The sequence below is a fragment of the Anolis sagrei genome, chromosome 1 (genome assembly GCF_037176765.1).
Source record: "Anolis sagrei isolate rAnoSag1 chromosome 1, rAnoSag1.mat, whole genome shotgun sequence".
Taxonomy (NCBI): Eukaryota; Metazoa; Chordata; class Lepidosauria; order Squamata; family Dactyloidae; genus Anolis; species Anolis sagrei.
In genome coordinates, this window is record NC_090021.1 from 93,909,285 (window position 1) to 93,926,122 (window position 16,838).

General features: G+C 40.7%; 1 protein-coding gene across 1 annotated transcript in view; it reads right to left on the reverse strand.

Annotated features, from left to right (window-relative positions):
* Positions 1-15,558, reverse strand: part of LOC132760855 (coiled-coil domain-containing protein 162-like) — a 37,746-nt gene extending 22,188 nt beyond the window's left edge. Inside the window, exons 1-13 of the mRNA XM_060753150.2 lie at positions 15,452-15,558; positions 14,792-14,909; positions 12,920-13,085; positions 11,239-11,377; positions 7,536-7,689; positions 6,566-6,661; positions 5,383-5,526; positions 4,265-4,476; positions 2,730-2,868; positions 2,386-2,506; positions 1,178-1,287; positions 844-993; positions 3-56 (exon numbers count right to left, since the gene is read on the reverse strand). Of these exons, the coding sequence (XP_060609133.2) occupies positions 3-56; positions 844-993; positions 1,178-1,287; positions 2,386-2,506; positions 2,730-2,868; positions 4,265-4,476; positions 5,383-5,526; positions 6,566-6,661; positions 7,536-7,689; positions 11,239-11,377; positions 12,920-13,085; positions 14,792-14,909; positions 15,452-15,558 (1,710 nt within the window). The remainder of the gene's footprint in view (positions 1-2; positions 57-843; positions 994-1,177; positions 1,288-2,385; positions 2,507-2,729; positions 2,869-4,264; positions 4,477-5,382; positions 5,527-6,565; positions 6,662-7,535; positions 7,690-11,238; positions 11,378-12,919; positions 13,086-14,791; positions 14,910-15,451) is intronic.
* Between the last annotated feature and the right edge of the window lie 1,280 nt (positions 15,559-16,838).

The window sequence follows — 16,838 nt, forward strand, 5'->3', positions numbered from 1 at the left end:
ACCTGACTGAGATTCAGCTCAGCATTTACCCCCTTGTTTTCTGTTGCAGACATTTCCTGAAATAGAATCAAACAGTATCTTTGAAGTAGGTTCTCCCTTAAAAATTACTTGCAGACATCCCTTGAGCCAACAATGTCATGCGGCAGTTTAAAAAGCCAGTAGGATTTTGGCCTGCATAAATCGGAGTATAGTGTCTAGATCTAGGGAAGTCATGCTATCCCTCTATTCTGCCTTGGTCAGACCACACCTGGAATACTGTGTCCAATCCTGGGCACCACAATTGAAGCGAGATGTTGACAAGCTGGAATGTGTCCAGAGTAGGGCAACTAAAATGATCAAGGGTCTGGAGAACAAGCCCTATGAGGAGTGGCTTAAAGAGCTGGGCATGTTTAGCCTGAAGAAGAGAAGGCTGATGTATAAATATGTGAAGGGAAGTCATAAGGAAGAGGGAGCAAGCTTGTTTTCTGCTGCCCTGGAGACACGGAACAATGGCTTCAAACTACAAGAAAGGAGATTCCACCTGAACATTAGAAAAAACTTCCTGGCTGTGAGAGCTGTTCAGCAGTGGAACTCTCTGCCCCAGAGTGTGGTAGAGGCTCCTTCTTTGGAAGCTTTTAAACAGAGGCTGGATGGCTGTCTGTTGGGGGTGCTTTGAATGCGATTGTCCTGCTTCTTGGCAGGGGGCTGAACTGGATGGCCCATGAGGTCTCTTCCAACTCTATGATTCTATGAGTTTATAACTCACTCAGTGTACCAACAACAAGAGAACCACTCCCAGAACAAAATAAATAAGTACAACACACTTCCCTTTCACCCCATAAGAAAGGACAGCATGAGAAATACTTGTTCTTTTTTATAGAGGAGCTGATGCTGCTGGTGGAGTATATTTTCATAAAACATGGAGTAGTTTTCAAAGTTGCTGCGTTCTCTGGCCATGACGTCACATCCGAGCGCAGTGAGGCACTTTTGTAAGTGGTCTTTCTGAAAGGCAATCTGGAGGAAAAAATTAAAGCGAGCCAGTAAATTAAATGCACATAGACAGATCTGATTGCTTCTCATGCTTCCTCAATGGTTTAAGGACCCTGGGATTACATGCTCTGAATATTTTTCAGCTCCCATGCTTCATTCCCCCAAATCCTAGGAGCTTTCCACCCATCAGGATTAATTATCCATATACCTCTGTTTCTGTTTCTTGGTGATTTTCCATTAGTCTTTGTATAAATGACTCAACTATTTCTGGCCTTGTGACAGAGAAGATTTCTTGCATGCTATGGTGCTTCCAGAGTTCTGAAAAAAACACCTTCATCAGGAAATTCAGAATAATGGCCAAAGGTTATGTTACCTTTATTTCATAGCTAGCTACTATACCATGCCCATGTTGTGTGTACACGTTTCTTTGAGACTGAAAAACATGAGATATGAAGTATAATGCTCCCCAACAATAATCATACATAATAAAAATACACACACACATGGAATGGTGCAGGGAAAAGTTTCTAGTGATAATAGTAACTGCATTGTGGCAATCTCCCTTTCCCATGCACCACTCCCCTTACGCCTCATTCACCAAGTATTGAGTGTAAATAAAAAACACCTGTGGCTGTTAACCATTCAACAACCAAGGTTGTGTACTATAGACCAATAACATGATTTCCCAAGATCTCAGAATAATGATGTACTTTATATGCACATGTATAAGTCAAGCTCAGATAAGTTGAGGGCAGGGTTGGGCGTCAAAATTATGGATTTTGATGTAACCTATGGGTAAGTCATCTCCTGGTGGCGCAGCAGGTTAACCTGCTGAGCTGCTGAACTTGCTGACCGAAAGGTTGGCAGTTCAAATCTGGGGAGTGGGGTGAGCTCTCACTGTTAACCCCAGCTTCTGCTAACCTAGCAGTTCGAAAATATGCAAATGTGAGTAGGTCAATAGGTACCGCTTTGGAAGGAAGGTAATGGCATTCCATGCAGTCATGCCAGCCACATGATCTAGGAGGCGTCTACGGACAACGCCAGCTCTTCGGCTTAGAGATGGAGATGAGCACCATCCCCAGAATTGGACACAACTAGACAATATCAGGGGAAACCTTTACCTTTATATGGGTAAGCTGAGAGTCAATCCATGGGAAGAGGAAATGGCAATATTTGTCTCAAGGGGTCAGCCACTATTGGCCACTGCCACCATTTCCTTGCCCCCGGACTCAAAAAGAGGGAGAGAGTAGAGATGGTTGATGTTTTGTTTAGATTTGCCTGGAATGGATTAAGCTCTTGACTTTTGCCACTCCATGCAGAGAAGTAGATAGTTCCTTTTCTGTTAAGATACAGTAGCTACAAACCTTGGAGGAAGAGGCATGATAACCTGCATATTAAATGTGTTCAAGTTATTACCAGTAGGGAGGTTTCTCTCTTGTCTTGCTTTTTCGGATATAACCAGTGTTATCTCTTTGTTGACTTTCTTTTGCACATCATGAATCATATGTACTTCTAGACTTTCCAGGAGTTTTTGCAGCTAGCATTAAAAAGCAAAAAATAACACTTAATGGTGTCTCTATCTTCTCATTTAGCAATTGGGGGGCAGGGCCCCCTCAAAAATAATAATAGTAAGAACATAATCATTTTGAATGTATATGTGCCAAATTCAAACATAATACATCTGACAAGAAATGGGTTTTTTCTACTGTAGGATACCATATTTGAAGGCCAAGAGGAAGCTGATACCTTCTGCACTTTACCTGGTATGTTTTTATCTCCACTTGTGAGGCTTCTTTAAGGGGGAACACAGACTGGGATGTGGCTCCAAATCCTTCAAATTCAACTTCTATGCCTCTGCGTCTAGCTAGGGATCTCATAGCTGGACACAAAACTTCAGCACTAGAAAAATGCAGACGCACAGGCATTGCGTACTCCAGTCTAATCATGACAATCATGACAAATTTGCACAATTATATAATTCAATACAGCTGTGTTAATGAGAATTTTCCCTCTGTAGCACTAAACTACTAATATATATATATATATACACACACACACACACACACACACACACACACCTGCCAACATCTCCCTGAAGGGACTCAGGGTGGCTTACAAAAAGCACACAATAGTGCCGTAACATAACACCAGACATTTACATAAAACAACATACATTTTCATAAAAAACAACATACATTTACACAAAACAGTATACTAATATAAACCCTACCAATTTAAAATCCAACACCAATATCTTCTTTTGGATAACGTAAGATATTTAGGTGGGCAAGGCAATAGGCGGGGGAAAGGTCACTGCTGATCAAAGGCAGCTGTGTGTTAGAAGATGGGAAGTTGAATGTTTTGTAAATCAGCTCGCCAGCATCACCCACTCCATTTCTGCCAGAACGGTCTGTTCAAATTTTCTGAGGGTCTGTAGATTTAGGACCTCATCACACTGAGGTCCTGAAGCCAGGCGGCAGCAGGAGGAATCTGTGGGGCAACGTGGCAAATCTATGGGGCAGTGGAGGAAACGGTTGCCCTGCGCCTTGCATTACCTGGATCACTCTCTTCCCAATCACCTGGGGAAAGCCATCACAATGGGGATTTCCAGCTCACTCAATCAGAACATGGTCAGTCACCCATGTATTCTTCCTTCCAGCATGCTTACAACATGGAGCCAGCATGGAGCCGTGCTGGAAGTAGCACATCATGTGATGGGCTGTATCAGCTCCATGCTGAAAGCTTGCTATGATCAGGGATGAGATCCCCATGTGATGAGATCCTTAGTTGCTGGTACAACACAGGCCACCTGTTGTTAATGCTTTCTGTGTGCATCACAGCATGGAATAGGGGTTTGAGTGTTGAGAGATCAAGGTTCAAATCCCCACTAGGACATTAAAACTCACTACACGATCTTGGGCAAAACACACACTCTCAACCCCGAAGGACAAACCCCTTCTTTAAAAATCTTGCCAAGAAAACCCTGTGATAGGTTTGCCTTGGAGCGTCATAAGTCACAAATAACACTGAGGCACACAACAACAAAGCATCATATTATATAAATATATAATCCTGGTTTGTTGTATCAGTTCAGCATTCTGCATTTGGTTTTTGCTTCTTGCATTGCAATAAAGAAATCCCAGATAAGAAAAAGATGACTTTTTTACCCTCCCTCTCTTCTTTCTGATTTTGAAAACTAAAAAGTGCTAAGGAATGTTTTATTTATTTATTTATTGTCATCTGTACTTTTGTAGTTTTATATTTACTACAATTTTCACAACAGAATGTAACTTACCCATATAGCTCAGAAAACTGTTTATATAGAGCAACTGTATTAATATCCTCGACTTTCAGTTTAAGTCTTCCCCATTCTGCCTTCAATGTTTCAAGCTGCTTCCATAGAATTAGGTAAGATTTCTGTGGGGCGCATGAGGCCATTGAATTGGGCAGCTCCGAAGGTACTTCTGACGGCTTCCCACTTGCTTCAGCAATTGTTGCCAAGTCTGGCTGAAGGTATTATTGCAAAATGCAATATCAGAGATATTTTTGGAAATAGCCTTAAAGACAGAACTTGTTGACAGAGCTGCAAATTACAGATTTGGAAATTGCAACAGGATCTGCATTTGTTTATTTATTCATTATACAATTATCCAATCCTTTCCTGTAAGGAGTTAATGGTAGGATATATGGTCCTACCATATATGGTTAATGGTAGGATATACTTGCCTAGTTTCTGTTGGAAACTAGGCAACTGAGGTTTATATATTTGTGGAATGCCCAGGGTGGGAGAAAGAACTCGTGTCTGTTGGAGGCAAGTGTGAATGTTGCAATTGGCCACCTTGATTAGCAATTAATAGCCTGGCAACTTCAAAGCCTGGCTGCTTCCTGCCCGGGGGAATCCTTTGTTGGGAGGTGTTAGTTGGCCCTGATTGTTTCTTCTCTAGAATTCCCCTGTTTTCTGAATGCTGTTCTTTATTTATTGTCCTTACCCCACTTGCCTCACAACAGACCTCACAACCTCTGAGGATGCCTGCCATAGATGTGGGCGAAACATCAGGAGCGAATGCTTCTGGAACATGGCCATACATGGTTTTAAGATATGGTTTTAAACAACTGATTTTAGTTTTTATGTGTATTTATAGTTTATTTTATGTTCTGGTATTGAATGTTTGCCATATATAAGTTGTGCTCCGCCCTGAGTCCCCTTCAGGGTAAGAAGGGCGGAATATAAATGTTTTCAATAAATAAATACAGCCCAGAAAACTCATAGCAATCCAGTGATTCTGGCCTTGAAAGCCTTCGACAACAAAGTGAAATATATTAGCTAAATTGAACTCTTCCATGTGTCTATGGCAATAGATGCTAATGTATTAAATATTTAAAATGTGATAAGCTATATCTTAACAATTTTACCTTTTTGAAAGATGTTTGCTGGCTGCTCAGGTCACTCAGTATTTCATAATTATTCAAGAGTACATCTTCTATTACGAATTGCATCCCAACCAGCTCCCCGTGAGCAGTTTTTCGATCCTCATAATTCAGTCCAGACAGACATAACTAAGAAAAATAGAAAACTTAACCGCTTGAGATGTCCATAGAAAGCAAAACTCAGATGATCTTATCAAAACTAAAGTTCACCCTTACATGTTCAATGGTCTAGAACAGAATTTATTGTTCTTCTGTGCTACAGTGTTTAACAAGTAACCTGCATTACTCATTAAACTACTACTCAAGGCCGCGGTGGTGCAATGGGTTAAACCCTTGTGGTGCTGAACTGCTGAGCTGAAGGTAGGCGTTTGAATAAATGGGATGGGGTGAGTTCTTGCTGTTAGTCCGAGTTCCTGCCAACCTAGCAGTTCAAAAACACACAAATGTGAGTAGATCAAGAGGTATCGCCTCAGGAGAAAGCAAAAAGATGCTCCATGCAGTTCATGATGCCCACACAACCAAGATGTATCTATGGACAACTCAGACTCCTCGCCTTGAAATTGAGATGAGGACCACTCCCCAGAGCCAAAAATGAAAGGAGAAGCCTTTGCCTTTGTCTGTGTATTTGTGTTTCATTGTATTTCATTGTAACAAGGCATTGAATGTTTGCCTGTGTCTGATTATCTGCTGCAGTTCACTCTGAGTCCTCTTGGGGAGAAGTGCAGAATATAAATAAAGTGTATTATTATTATTATTATTATTATTATTATTATTATTATTATTATTAAAAAGAACTAGAGAATAGCAAAACAATGAACATTCTTAATAAAATACCTTTAACATGTATTTAAAAGTCAATTAAAATAAGACAGACATTCCTGTTCTCTCTATTGGTAATCTCTAAACTAATTTTCATATTCCTTTTAAAATATAATCTTCTTACGCCTCATTCGTGCTCCAAGGGTAACTCATTGAAGAAAGTTACATTATCTGTACCTAATTGTCCCCAAGCTCTGAGAAAAAGAGATGAAACTAATAAGATACTTGTTTAAGAGGGTGGTGCTCATACAGGAATGAGGATCTGAGTTAAAACACTGAGGTTTGGTTCCAGCTTCCCACACACACACACACACACACACCCAATACCAAAATCCATGGATGCTCATACCTGCATGCAGTAATCTATGGGATTTAAATTGTCAATAATAGTAGGGAATGGACCGCTGTTTGCTTGATAGGTTCTCCATGGAAATAACATCTGTGCCTAAAATAAAATAAATATAATATCAAAGCAACACTAATTTCTCCAGGAACATGTGTGTGTGTGTATGTGTGTGTGTGTTGATAAAGAAAGTTTTCCTAATGGGAATGTTTGCTCATCTCAAAGGCTGGCCAATGATTAGGCAGAGTGAAGCCATAATCTCGTGAATTGTCATGGAAAGAGTAAACAAATGGCCAGTTGTTTCATTTGTCATTATTATTGTCTGACTGGCAGTAATGAGAGCAGGAGGTTTAATCACACAAGGCAGGCAAATCACAGTAGTACAACAGCACCTTTGCTTTGGATTTATCACATGCCACCATTTCTTTTACAGTGTTCATCCAGTAGGAGACCATGGGAAGGTTTTCATTTTACAGACACAAAATATCTATTAATAGCTTCCTTTCGTAAAAACCTTCCAACTGTCTCCCATGTGATAAGTTAAAGAAAAAGACAATGTTGTCTTGCTGTAATTGCAATTTTCCTGCCTCAAAGTACATATGTGAAAAGTTTTAAAAAATAAATAGCTTAGGCTATTTAGTGTGAAATGATATTGCTCAACAAAGGTAAACATATTTGCCTTTTAGCGATTGCATCATCTGAAAGTCAGCATCCATGACTCTTACTAGCAGTCAATGCTGTCCTCTGCACACAGCCGCTCTCATTTTAGTGATGAGTGATAATCAAATATAAGCAAAAATTATATTTTTTCTCACACACAGGGCCACACTTGTGAGTTGCCGTGAGAGTCATGATCATAGCTTATTGCAACAGCTGTACGGACACAAAAGGGTTCTAGCTACTGTATTCTAAATCAATAAGGTCATACGATTAGAAGAATTTTCTATCTATAACTTTAAAAATCAATTTTACTCACTCTGCGACCATGTGGATCTAATGGCTGTGGCAGCTGGAACTGGGAAGCAAAGAGACTTCCAACTATGGCATTACTTAGAGGAGGCAATCCATGGTAAATGTTGTCCGTAATACTCTGATAGGCACAAATATTCCCAGAGGATAAAAAGGCTTCTCTGAGGAGTGGCCAGAAAAATAAATCAATCACATTTTAAAGTAAGACACTTATATTGTATTCGCTCTGCCATTCAAAGAGCTCCATTGAATCTTTTATTTATGAAAAGCTTTGCCTGCAAGTGACGCAGGAATTGTGCTTTGATGAGATATTACTTTTTTAAGGGAGCTGAATGTTCATTTTACTCATTCTGACTGACAAAGACTTTGCTTTGTTGACAGTAGCATTTTGCTGGAAACCTCATTTTCCTATGATATTTAAATATACATCCTTCTCCATAATTGTGAGGTAGGTTTAGGAGCCTTGTGAACTGAGCTAGCCAATTTTCAGTTTGTGTGACGTTCCAGAGTGCCATGCGGTGTTATCATGGTTGCCATTTGGGTCTATTTATTAGTTTTTTACTCCTTCTGGACAGAGAGCACCTTGAAAAAATGCACAATACTATTATAAAGGAATCCTTACTCTTTAATTGGTGCCCCCAGTGGTGCAATGGGTTAAACTCTTGTGCCAGCAGGACTGCTAACTGACAGGTCAGCGGTTTGAATCCGGGGAGAGTAGGTTGAGCTCCCTCTGTCAGCTCCAGCTCCCCATGTGGGGACATGAGAGAAGCCTCACACAAGGATGGTAAAACATCAAACATCCAGGTGCTCCCTGGGCAACGTCCCTAGAGATGGCCAATTCTCTCACACCAGAAGAGATTTGCAGTTTCTCAAGTCGCTCCTGACATGAAAAGAAATCCTCTTTAATTTGCCCTTTTACTTTGCCCTTTAATTTGCCTGAAAACGACTTGTTTTTTGGCTGACATTTCAGGTGAATGATAATAGGAATCCGAAAGACTCCATGATTCATAACCACCTCCAGTATCAACAAAAGTTACTGAAGTGAAGTGAAAGTGGGGGGGGGGGGGGCATCTATAGCACCGATATCTACAACAGTTAGATCAGCTTGTCATGGTTATATCCTCCTAACTCTATTCCTTGTTCTACTCTCACTAGTTCAGTTTTACCAATTTCCTTGTCCACATGCATGTAGGAAATGATTGTCTCCCTATAGAAGAGATGTGCAAGTTTTTCATTCAAATGCTATTTTAAAAGGTCCTTGAAAGACACAAGAAGGGGCATATTCATACCCATGTCAGTATCTTGGTTCTAAAAGTGCCTTTCTCATGGCTTGTTTTCTGCAACCCTGGACATTAGAACGCAAAACAATGACTTCAAACTACAGGAAAGAAGATTCCACCTGAACATGAGGAAGAACTTCCTAACTCTAAGAGCTGTTCAACAGTGGAACTCCCTGCCCCAGAGTGTGGTGGAGGCTCCTTCTTTCGAGGCCTTGAAGCATATGCTGGATGGCTATCTGTTGGGGATGCTTTGGCAGGGGGTTGGACTGAATCATCCAACACTTTATTTATTATTATTAGTTATTTATTTACTTTACTTGTATACCGCTCTTCTCAGCCATCAGGCGACTCAGAGCGGTTAACAACCAGTATCAACAATACAATACAAAATCATTAATCATTTAAAACAGTAATATCCATTAATTAACATCAGAACATCAATACAACAATACAGGAAAACAACAATACATCACGTCTCATCAATAGAATCAGCATCCAATCTCGTTGTCCATTAATCCATATTCCAATAATCAATCAATTGTACTGCTTAGTTGAAAGCCTGTTCGAAGAGCCAGGTCTTCACTCTCTTCCTGAATGCCAATAAGGAGGGGGCTGATCTAATGTCTGTAGAAAGGGCGTTCCACTTTGAGTCTATGAGTCTATATACAGCTGCTAACTTGTCTGGCGGCTGAATCTTATTTTGATGTTGCCATTGGACAAACACAGCTCTTGCACTGAACTCAGGAGAATAGCCAGGAGACTCAGCATGAATGGTTGGGAAGGAGGCTAGCACCTGAGGCATTTGCTTAATTCTGTCAGCCCTTTAAGTATTACACCATAGGGCACTGATCTCCCCCCCCCCCCCCCCGCAAAAAAAACACACATAGAAAATACACATTTCAAAAATTAGGACTTCATCCCATGGTCTTCAGGCTCTATTTCCACGTGCTTTGGAAACAGAACCCAACGGAAGCCTTCACATGACGTGAGGATCCTTCCAGTGGGAATCTGTGGCCCTCCGTTTCCTAAGTGCATGGAAACAGAGCCCAATGACCGTCTTCAGAAGTCAAGTGTGACCCAACTCCAAGTAGCAGAATGCAGGGGGAAGAGAAGATGGGGAGAGGCATGGTAATCATGTGAGATGGCTGGCCATCCTTGAAGATGGGGAAAGATGGGAGGGAACGGTGTAAGACCATTGCCTCCGCTATCCCCTGCTTTCCCCCTACTCGGCTGATGATGTCTTGATGGAATTAAAAGAGCAAACATGAAACACATTTAAATATTTTCATTCAGATCCCTTTGGTTTGCTTGATATTCATAAGGAACAAATGCTAAGATGTATTTATGAAACACAGAGACATCTTCCCTTATTCGACGTTTCATAGTAGCTTCAGTACAAAATGCTGTAACGTGCTAGTCATACATTTTTAAGTTGTTTCCAGGACTAGCCAAGTTCCATGTATTAGTACATACATCTGTCTGCTACTATAAATTGTGAAGTCTTAACTGAAACTAGATATACAAGCATGTGTTGCGCACTCCCAGCTAATTTATTTTGAAAAATCAGAGTGTTTCAGAATCTAAATAGAGGAACGGTGGAGTAAAGAGGCTATTTAACCGTTTGCCCTGTGGGTACTTTCCCCCTCAAAATCCCCTACAACTGCCTTTTTAGACTTACAAGGGAAGGCATAACAATACTTTTGAATTTTCCTTTAGTTGATGGAGGAAAATGGGGAAAACTTAAAAACAACTGGGGGGGAGGGAGCTGAAGCAGCTCGATTCCTTTATTTAGATTTTCAAATTCTCATCACTGCTTTTGAACAGAAGTAACCAACACCTCAATTACTGTTTCATTTCAGTCTTATAGAAAACACATGTGAGATTCTCCTTTTTTTACAGTCTCCTAAGGCTCTGTCAGGGTCCTTTTTCCTAGACTATACAGTAGAGTGTCGACAGAACGTCAGATAAACAAATATGTCAGATAATACGGAGTCTCCTACTGTTACCCATCTGACGTGGCGCTAGACATCTAGAATGCTAACAACAGGGACTCAAAAAGTTACGGCAAGACAATGCCTCCAGGCTAGAGAGGTCCAGCAGGAAGTCCCCGGATGCAGAAGAGGACTGTGGAAATCACAGAGGGAAGGAGAGAGGACGCTTCTGCTTCCAGTCCTGCCTCTTTTCCCCCTTTCCTCCCTCCTCCTCCTCCTTGTCTTGCCTTTTTCACTTATTGGAGAAAGAGTTGGGGAACACTCCTTTAATTGAAGGGAAAATGCTGGAGGAAAAGGGAGACATCGGATAAAAGCGTCGGATAAGACAGAATGTCAGATAAGCAAAGGTCGGATAAGCGAGACTCTACTATAACACGTTTCAGCTGTAAGACTTCTGCTGATTAGGGAGGACCTGACTTTGCAAACATTGATATCTTACCGCATTGAATGTCGAACTGCTGCATCAAACTGCAGAAACAGAAGTTCTCTGTGCATGCTCAGCATCTGAGTAACTTTCTTAGGATCTGTAGGGTTGTGGAGATAATCTATTTTCTTCTGTAGTTCTTGAAGCTCATTTCCTAGCATCCCAACAAGAACAATTGATTAAATATGCTGGCATTCTCCATCTCTGCTGTAAATCACTGTTCATCAATACAATTCGGTAATAAGGTCTGGAATCCGATAAGAGGCAAGTAGGGTAGAAGAAGTTTGCTTTGTTAGGAACTGTTGGAAATTACAACCTTCTTCAAGCCTCCTGTAGTAATTTGTTTATCTATAATCGCATTGCTTATGAATTGTATGTATGCTCTGGTATGCAGCTTTCTTTCCTTGCTCTATGTTTTTTCCTGAGAAGTTGTTGGAGTTGTTGGAGTGGCTGCAGACTACATGATTCACTCTGGGACGAGCACAGGCTTCTTTAAGCTTTGGGACTGCTCAGATCTCAGACTTGCAAACACTTGCCTGCTGTTGATTATAAGAGAGATGTTGTGACCAGATGGCACAGAAACTATCTCAAACATATCTGTAACTGACTGATAAGTTGTGTACCTGTGTAAACTGAACATTGAAGGTTGTGAGTAAACCAAATATGTTGTTTATTTATTTATACCAAAGTCTACTTTATTTTGTCTCTTGAGTGAATAATATAACATAAGTTGCTTTATGGGAGAGGAGATATCTTCTGGGCACTGAAAAACACTATTTTTATGCACTGGCATATTCTCTGTTTCCTAACAGATCAGAAACAACAGGTTGTTCAGTCTAACAACTGAAGCCAATTGCCTTACATAATTATATTTGGTAGTACAGTATACCACTTGAGAAGATTCTACTAAAATGGGTTTTGGCTCTTCTCTAAAAGGTTATGATCTCTAAAAGGTCATGCTCATGAATCTAGCTTATAGAGCAGGGAGAAGAGACCACTGGTCCTCCAGATATTCTAGAGCAGATGTGTCAAACTCAAGGTTCACGAGCCAAATCCAGCCTGTCACATCATTAAATGTGGACCTCCAAATGTTGGACTACAACTCTTGTATTCTTCATCATTAGACATCATAGCTACAGCTGATGGGAAGTGTGATACAGTAAGATTTGGGAGGCTGCAATTTGTTCTGTCTAGTCAGGATGGTGGGGTTTGAATTAAGATACAAGGCTTGTGGATATGATACCTGACTTTTAAATGTCCTTTAACTTGTTAGGAATTGTGGGAGTTGAAGTCCAAAACACATGGAGGGCCAAAGTTTGCCCATGCCTGATCTATAGAGGGTCTAACAAAGTATATGGTACTTATGCAAGATTTACCTGACTAGTTGTTTCATTTCACATGTGCACACTGTTAAGTTTTGAATAAAAAGTTTGCTGAAACATGTTGAACTGATCTCTGCTCTTGTTTTTCAATGGGGTAGGAAGTTGGACCCTATCTCTATTTTCTCCATATCATTTCTGCCTTTAGTACCAAATTTTTTGATAACAAAATAATGTTTAGTAACACAGCTAACTGAGGCATATCTGATTAACCCCTGACTTAAAATGTAAACATGCTTTGTTTTGTCCTTCCTTTCCTGAAAAGTATTAGAACTGGCAATGGAACCAGTTCCAAAAGCAAGGAAGATACTACTAACCAATCCATTCAGTTCCTCCCCAGTCTGCGCTGAGATGGTCAGAAGGACAGAAGTAATCAAAGCAGTCTGGTGGACTTCCTAGCTGAACAAAGCTGAAAACGTATGAAATAATGTCGTGAAAAGTTGCCACAAGTTGAACGGTTTGCTTCAGGCCTCTGTACGAAGTCTATGGAAAACAGGTTTACAAAAAGAGAGAGAGAGATTTAAATAAACAATCAAGTACAAAACATCAAAAAAAGACAAAAACTTACTGGGTTGATAGATTTTCCCCTAAACACAAATGCCAACATCTACGTAATTATGTTGAATCATACAGGAGAACACTTCAGAAGAGCAGAAACTACCTGCAGCTGAACAAACCAAAGTACAGCAGCCTGATTTGTGGTGGGTCTCCACTCCTGCTTTAACCTGCTTCGCAACAGCCCATACTGTTCAGAAGATTCCCCTAGCTCTGCAGAAAGTGTTTGGGGAAAATGGAAAGGAGAAGCAATGCTCAGCCAGAGATTCCCAACCTTTGGGCCTCCAGGTGTTTTATACTTCAACTCCCACAGTTCCTAACAGCTGGTAAGCTGGCTGGGATTTCTGGGAGTTGAAGTCCAAAACACCTGGAGGCACAAAGGTTGGGAACCACTGGTTAAGCAGTCTTATTCACATGTGACCTTTAGATTCAACTTAGTCTACCTTTGTATGGGTTTTAACTGAAAATCCAATTGGAAATATCTTGGCCAAAAAGGAGGGTGCAGGCTGAGCATCCCTTATCTGGAATTCCAAAATCCGAAAATTTCCATGTGGGCAGCTGAGATAGCGACACCTTAACTTTCAGATAGGTCAGTGTCTATAAACTTTGTCTCATGCACAAAAATTATTTAAAATACTTTGTATAAGGTTACCTTCCATGTATGTGGAGGAACACAAACACATTTTCATGTTGAGATTTGGGTCCCACTTCCAGGAGATCTCATTAAGTATATGCAAGTATTTAAAAATCTGAACTTTATTTATTTATTTATTTATTTATTTATTTATTTATTTATTTATTTATTCTATTTACATTCTGCCTTTCTATACCCCAAAAGGGACTCAAGGCAGTTTTACAGTTTGATGCCTTTGGAGAACAACAATTAAATACATTTAAGTTCAAATTTAACATTGAAAAATTGAAAAATTAGAGTTAAAAAGCACATTAAAACTTATAAACGTTATAATCACTATTAAAATCACGCCATCCACAATCATAATCCGGGGCTCATCCAAAAATCATTGCACCCATTTCATAGTAATTTTGCACTGTAGTTAATCTCCAAAGGCTTGACCCCAGAGCCAGGTTTTTACTTTCCTCTGACGGTCAGGAGGGAGGGAGCTGCTCTAATATCACTGGGGAGGGAATTCCACAACCGAGGGGCCACTACTGAAAAGGCCCTGACTCTCGTTCCCACCAGATGCACCTTTGCACATGGCAGGTCGGAAAGCAGGGCCTCCCCCAAACGATCTTAGTCTTCCTAGGTGGTTCATAGGAGGAGATATGTTCAGACATCCACCTGGGCTGGAACCGTTTAAAGCTTTATAGGCTAAAGCCAGCACTTTGAATTGTGCTCAGTAGCAAACTGGCAGCCAGTGGAGCTGACGCAACAGGGGATTGTATGCTCCCTGTATGCCACTCCAGCGATCTGGCTGCTGTCCATTGGACTATTTGAAGCTTCCAAACAATCTTGGAAGGCAATCCCATGTAGAGCACATTGCAATAATATATTCAGGATGTAACCACAGCGTGGTCTACCACGGCCAAATCTGGCTTCCCAAGGTACAAAGGGTTGCAGTCCAAGAACATTTGGAGGTCCACACTTTGCTCTCCTTTGCTTTAAGCATACTGACCTTCTCTGGTAGCATTCTGAAGAGCGATAGGACTTCTGACGGGTGAGGAATGAACCAGAGATTCAAGAAAGATCGTCCATCAGAGGACAGCAAGCAGCGGGGCCGTGGCTGGAATGATCTGAATTGTGACAAGTGGAAGATGAATTACATGGATAATCACATCACACAGTTCTGTGGCACCCAAGTGTCACATGACTGGGATTGTTGCACAATGCTTGCACAGCTATTTCTTATTTTCTGTAAGCAATACATATGAGTAATATAGATAGATTAATATGACAGTTATTCCTATTCCTGTCATGATAATTTGTGTACCACCGATGAGCCTAAACCACCCCACAACATAAGAATAGGAATAGCAAAGTTCTGGATAAATCTGATGCTGTAGAAACTGAGGAAATATAGAAATCATTGCAAGCAGTCCCCGAGTTACAAACATCTGGTTTACAAATAACTCATAGTTAAGAATGGGGATGAGACAACAGGAAGTGAAAGAAATCTACCCCCCCCCCCCAGAAGGGAAATTCACTCCTGGAAGAGTTATTAATAACATTACATAAGTACCAGAATAAACCAATGGTTATCAAGACTAATCCTCTTCTTTCCAATTTACAAATCAAACAAGTGTGGAATCGGAAACAGCTTAAACTGGTTACAAACCTGGGGTCATCTCCAAGCTTTCCTTTTAATTCTCCCTCTCCTTTCTTCTCATGTGGCAACCCTATAATGAAGTATTTGGCTCTCACACTGGGGAAATCATTCAGCATAGCTCTGATGCTATTGTAATAGGCAATGATCTGACTTCGAAGAGAGTACTGCGATATCCGATGGTTCACCCTAAATTATTCCAAAATGCAACATTAGCAAAATACTACACAGTCAGAAGCTTAGAAAACAAAAGTGCCTGCCCTGCTCTATGATTGTTCTGTCTGAAATGCAAAGTGGCAAAGCCTAATATACAAAATTTCACATTTTTAGATCATCATGAGTAAATACTTTTTGAAATAAAAATAATTCTTTTCTTTACTTATGAATTACTAGCACTGTGAACCCCGCCAGCAATCTAGACCAGGCATGGGCAAACATTCTAACTTGGGGACAACATGCTAGCACTCCCTGCTAAGAGGACTGGCTACCCACTGATGGAAGGAAGAAAGGAAGGAAGGGAAGGAGGAAGGAACGAGAGAAGGAAGGGGGGTAGGGAATGATAGAAGGAGAATCAGGGAGGTAAGGCAGGGTGGGAGAGAGGTAAGAAGGAAGGAAAGACAGAAGGAAGGAAATACAAAGGTGAAGGAAGGAAGGATGACAGGGTGGAAGGGAAGGATGGATGGAAGGAGAAGGAAGGAGGAAGGAAAGAGAGAAGGAAGGAAGGATGAAAGGGTGAAAGGGAAAGGAGGGAAGGAGAAAGAGGGAGGGAGGGAGGGATGGAAGGGAGGGAGGAATGAGAGAAGGAAAGAAAGATGGAAGGAAATAATAATAATAATCATCATCATCTTTATTTATATCCCACCACCATCTCCCAAAAGGGACTTGAGGCTGCTTACAAGGCACTACAAGTGTAGTATATAACATAAACAGTACATGAGTATAAAAACAATATCACATAAATGTTATAAAAACAGTCACTATTAACACATAAAATAAGATCACAGTTTGAAACGGAAGGACGAAAGGAAGGAATGAAGGAAAGAAGGAGAAAGAGGGAGAGAGGCAAGGAGGAAGGAAAGGGGGAAGGAAGGAAGGTTAGGATGGTGAGAGAGAGGAGGACCTGAGAAAAGATCCCAAGGGGCTGCATCCAGCCTCCGGGCCTGGGTTTGGCCATACCAGATCTAGACTAAACTTGGCACACATACCAATCATGACTAACTAACAAATGGTGTGGTTTGGGGGTAATGGCAGATGATGATGGCAGTTGTAATTTACCCACATCTTTATGAATTTTCTAATTGAGGCATTCATAAAATTCAAAAATAAACAATGACCATTTTTTCTAATATTTATCAATTCAAAAGACCTAGAATCATAGAATCATAGAGTTGGAAGAGAC